We start from the raw sequence: 5,000 nt of genomic DNA, 5'->3' as shown, positions 1-5,000 counted from the left end.
TGTGATTTTAAAATGAAAATTTCATTAAATTCTAGCATGGAATTCTCCACATTTTGAGCTGGCATACATGTACAAGCCGAGTCACATTTACAGATACTACCTCAAATGAGCTGCAGCAACACATCAACTACTTTCATCACATCCTTATGTCAAATCCTTTGTTTACCTGGCTTCCATTATCAAGTAACCACTGTACACAGTCTGGTTTATTACCATCAACTGCCCAGTGAAGGCAGCCTGATCCACTGTTGTCCTTGGTGTCAAGTAAGACTCCCTGTTCATGGAGCTGCTGTGCTATGTTCAAGTGACCACCAAAACAGGCCAACAACATGCTTAAAACAAAAGAAATACAACCTTTAAAGATAAAAGGAAAAGGAATCTGCTGGGCACAGCAGGGGGACACTGAAAAGTGCAGACTGCAGACTGTGCAGACCGTCTGTAAAATGAAAATTCGGTTAGCCTGAACTAGGCCTAAATAACATTCGGTAAGCCTAATTAGGCATAAATAATATTCAGGTTTATAGCCTGTTTACGGTTAGCTCTCAATAATAGTGTGGGTAACACCATATTTTACCCATGGTCTGCACGGTCTGCACAGTCTGCAGTTTGCATTTTGGCGTGACCGCACAGCAGGCTCAAGTCACATTTAGCAAACATATCATGGGGCATGGAGTTTGAAGAGTGCCATCCAAGGGAGTTGTGGACAACAGTTAGATCAAAGTGAGTTTCCACCCCTGGAAGAGGTAGACCTCTTTTCTGACACTCGTCAGCCCAGCAAATGCAAAAGAAAGAGACCTCTGCTAGCAGAGAAGCCTTTCAAATGAGATGAAGTTAAACAATTTTTTCAACAACAAAACCACAGTATTCACCTGTTTTTTCCACTTGTGTTAGAGAAGTTGACATCAGCATTGTGTGCAATCAAACTTGATACAATCCTACAGGAATAAAGAAACATAGTTTATACAAAATTTTATTTTTTTAAAAACATTTTCCCAACTCAGTTTACCATGTAAATTGCAGCTGAAGTATTCAAGAAATTGACATTTTTTATATAGAAACTGTATATGAAGCAAAGAAGCTAGGAGACTCAAAAGTTCACGGTCACAAAGTAACACACATTTTCCACAGAAAAATAACAATTTTCTTTTTTTACACTTTTATATGTAAAGGACAGTGAACAAATGAACAAAAGTGCACTACAAAACTTAGCACAATAGCATTGCTTTAGGTTTTCCTGGTGTGAATCAATCGAAAGCTAATGTTGCAGTTTCTTTGCATTTTTTAAATCAACTGGTTAACTCATTTGGTTGAACATCTGAGTATAAGACGTACTACTATACATGTATGTGCAAGAGAATGTGATCAGGGTGTTTAAATATTATTAACTGAGAAGGACATGATGTCCTTGTAAAGACATCAGATTCTGCAAATAGTTAAGACAGGCCTTCTTGGACAACAAAAGCCCCTTCTCACCACCAGCTAATGTTCACAACTCTTGAAAATAGAAATGTATTAGAACATAGAAAATGCGCTGTATATTATACCCTGTGTATCCCTTCTGTGACGCAATCATTAGAGGAGACATTCCAAATGCATCAGGGGTATCGACTAATTGCTCATTGCTGCAAATCAGAACACCACGACGTAATATGATTATGAATAAAGTATTTTTCAAGGAATACACAATAACTGGACGGTGTTATGCACAAGCACGAGTTTGCCGAACTCCCAGTGACAAACACCCCAAGTCAACAGAAAGAGGGAGACATAATTATATTTTTGTCCCAAATATCCTATTGCCAGGTCTAGAGTGGCTTAATTGTTAGCCCAAAATTTGTAATAATTCATTAAAAAGAGTATAATTATAGTAATAGAGTAAGGATTATTATTATAATGATTTATTACCCTAGTAGGTTCAGCAGAAAACAAAGGGCACAAATATAATAATTAACAATTATTAATAAATTGTCACTTGAGCTAGCAACTCAGTGCTCAACATTAGTGGTTGTCTGGTCATCTGGTCGTCCCAGACCACCAGAAAGTTTCCCAGGCGACTAGTTTTTGGTAACATGAAAAGGTTGGTTGCCCAAAGAAAAAACAAAATAGAAAATGTTATTATAAGCAGCACCCGACTCACTCAATGGTTTTCTGTTGTGTATGTGCTTATATATGTTGTAGTTCAGATTTTTTCCTAGTTCAAACTTTTTGAAAGTATCTCTCGTTCAAGTTTGATTTTATTTTGTTTCAGTTTATTAATGACTATTAGACAAAGAATAATCAATTTTTTCCACTGGTTGGAACCACATGAAACAAGAGGTGTGAGGTGTGAAGCTACAAAACATGCCATAAATTTAATAGCACTGAATGTTAAATTCAAAATTAATATGAATTTAAAAAGAGACATGATTATAAATTGCAAATTTTCCGACATGGTGTGATCCTATTCTTTTATAGAACCTTTCACTGATAAATTTAAATGGCAATGTTTATAAATAAAAAAGTGTATAAAAGTTCAATAAGTGCTCTCTGTTGAGAGCGTTGGACACAGTTTATGTGATCTACCCTGCACACTGTATACATACGTTTCTTCCAGAATTGCTTCCACCTTCTCTAGTTCCCAATTTAATACGGCAGAGTGAAGATCACGACCAGACAATGGAGTCCCTGATGAGAAAGAAACTGATTTTATTTCATAAATAATTTTAACTTAATATTATAATTTGCTAATGAATTCTGCTGGTGGTTAAAAAAAGAATGCAACTTAAGTCAATGGATTGTTAATTGACACAGGAACTTTGTTGTGACGGTTTAAATTGTAATACACGGTAATAATTAATAAGATTGACTATAATAATAATATTATTATTATGCAATAATTAACTTACTTGTAGTGGTAACAGTGATTACTTGACTCCAAGGGCTATGTCCATTGTCGTTACTAATGCGTAGACGGTAGCGGTAGGTTTTGTTTTGCTCCAGACCTCTGAGCACGTTACTCCTAGCAAAGCCACTGAATTTGTAAAACAACTTACACTGTTAAACGAAGCGGAACAAACTTGGAAAAAGGATTGACATGTTAAGTAATTGACTCCTGGAGATCTTTCTCTGTCTAACAACAGACAAGTTTTACTTGTCAATTGGGGGGGAGGGGGGGGGGGGGGGGGGGTTTAAATGAGTCAAATTGATTCAATTAATTGAAAAAGGCAAAAGGGCCTGAACCGGCCAGACTTAGTATTTTATTCTGTCTATTAAACGCCAAATTATTTTACTTGTCAATGGGGAACCCCTGGGAGTCAGTGGCTTAATGTATTCAGTTTTCCGCCATTGACTGAACTGAACTGAACTGAACTGAAAAACTTTATTTAAACATGTGACATTGATGAGCCTAAAAAAGGGACTCGTTACAAAAATGTATGTAATACAGTAAGACACTGGCTTTTGTATTCTTTCTGACTAATCTTTTCTTGTTTTAGACCTTGTACATTTCTAAATGAATATAAAACCCAGAGTTTGACGTCATTAGGCAGCATGATTTAAAACTGCATAAATTAGTTATTTCATGATAACAGCTAGTGAGTGTCTGTATTAGTGAGTAAAAAGCCAAGTTATAACAACGCAAAATTGATAACCAGGGCCCCAGTTGTTCAAAAGATGGATTTTGCTATCCGCCGGATAAATCACTATCCACTGGATAACTCAACTAGTTTTGCTAGTGTTTATCCGCTGGATAGTGATTTATCAGGTGGATAGTGCTATCCACATCCTTTGGACAACTGGGGCCAGGTCTTTAGTACTTAGGTTCATACTTGTAGACATTCCCAAATCCCTTTCTGTTACAGTCCTCTTCTTCCTGGATACAATAGCGTAATCGTCCCCCCGACTGATCCTCAGTTGATGCCTGGTCCCACAACAGTTCAATGCTATCAGATGTCACCTTGCCTACAACAGGCGGTGCCGGCTTATCAGGGGCTATATTTCATAAAAACAAATGAAAGATTGATGTTAACTGCCAGCCCCAAAACAATGTTCTTAGGCAGAAGGGATTTATGAAGCAAAATAAAAGCCCTGCATTTTCAGTAGATGTCCCTAATAAATAATGACATAAGGCAGGCATTGGGAGATTTCACCATTCTTGAAGTTGTCTTGTGCACTATTTGCCATTTTCCCTTTGCTCAACTTTTAGTTTCTGCTTTCCAGGTAACAGATAAAGGCTGTTGTTTTAAAATGGTTCTCACTTGGTACAGAATTTGCCATTTGATATTGATTGGAGCTTAGTTTCAGGGAATACTTTTAAATGTGTGGCTATGCCTCCATCTAATTTAGGCCATTTCTTAGTTCACTGCCATTTCCTACATTAAAGTGGAGTCTAAATGCCCTTATTAACTTGAAAATGTATTTATATTCATTTTATTTGACTTATTATTTAAGTCCAGCTTCAATGGGAGCTTTTAATTAAGCTTCAACAGGATTTGAACTCATGACCTCTGCGATGCCAGTGCAATGCTCAACCAACTGAGCTATGAAGCCACTCAGTTGGGAACAGGTTAATTTGTTGGGTTCCTGTGTTCCTGCTATATTACTATTATGGGAGTAGGGGTAGGGGTAGGCAGGGGTAGGGTTGAGGGGTGAGGCAGTGCTTGAAATTGCAACCAACACAGTCGCATTTTTGACTGAATTTTTCCCTTTGCCACTAAAATATCTTGCGACTTGTTTTCACGTTCGTTCTTTCAAAATAACAGGGTTAGCAGTTGCCACTTTGCTGCTACTTTTGTTTCTCGTAATGAATTTCTTTCAATCTGAAGATAGTGTGATTGTAGCACAATTTAGCTGTGATTATACATGCACAACTCCATTCCTTGGATCATTCACCATTTTCAGAGGTTTCTCTACACACAAGTATTGTGGGCTCATATTTTGTTTCCCTAAACTGGTCAACACAATGCAGGGTACCACAGCTGAAACAATCCAAGAGATTTCTAATATCCATTTTTCAGATGTTG

At 37.2% G+C, this 5,000-nt stretch overlaps 1 protein-coding gene across 12 annotated transcripts in view; it reads right to left on the bottom strand.

Annotated features, from left to right (window-relative positions):
* Positions 1-5,000, bottom strand: part of LOC138043996 (fibronectin type 3 and ankyrin repeat domains protein 1-like) — a 9,480-nt gene that overhangs the window by 3,274 nt on the left and 1,206 nt on the right. For 11 of the 12 annotated variants that reach the window (XM_068890562.1, XM_068890557.1, XM_068890567.1 and 8 more), the window contains exons 3-8: positions 3,807-3,969; positions 2,886-3,010; positions 2,583-2,664; positions 1,545-1,622; positions 870-935; positions 167-332 (exon numbers count right to left, since the gene is read on the bottom strand). In XM_068890562.1, the coding sequence (XP_068746663.1) occupies positions 167-332; positions 870-935; positions 1,545-1,622; positions 2,583-2,664; positions 2,886-3,010; positions 3,807-3,969 (680 nt within the window). The remainder of the gene's footprint in view (positions 1-166; positions 333-869; positions 936-1,544; positions 1,623-2,582; positions 2,665-2,885; positions 3,011-3,806; positions 3,970-5,000) is intronic. The other variant, XM_068890559.1, reaches the window with a different exon arrangement.

The sequence above is a fragment of the Montipora capricornis genome, chromosome 3, assembly GCF_036669925.1.
Source record: "Montipora capricornis isolate CH-2021 chromosome 3, ASM3666992v2, whole genome shotgun sequence".
NCBI classification, from domain to species: Eukaryota; Metazoa; Cnidaria; class Anthozoa; order Scleractinia; family Acroporidae; genus Montipora; species Montipora capricornis.
This window is presented reverse-complemented; position numbering and strand designations above follow the sequence as displayed.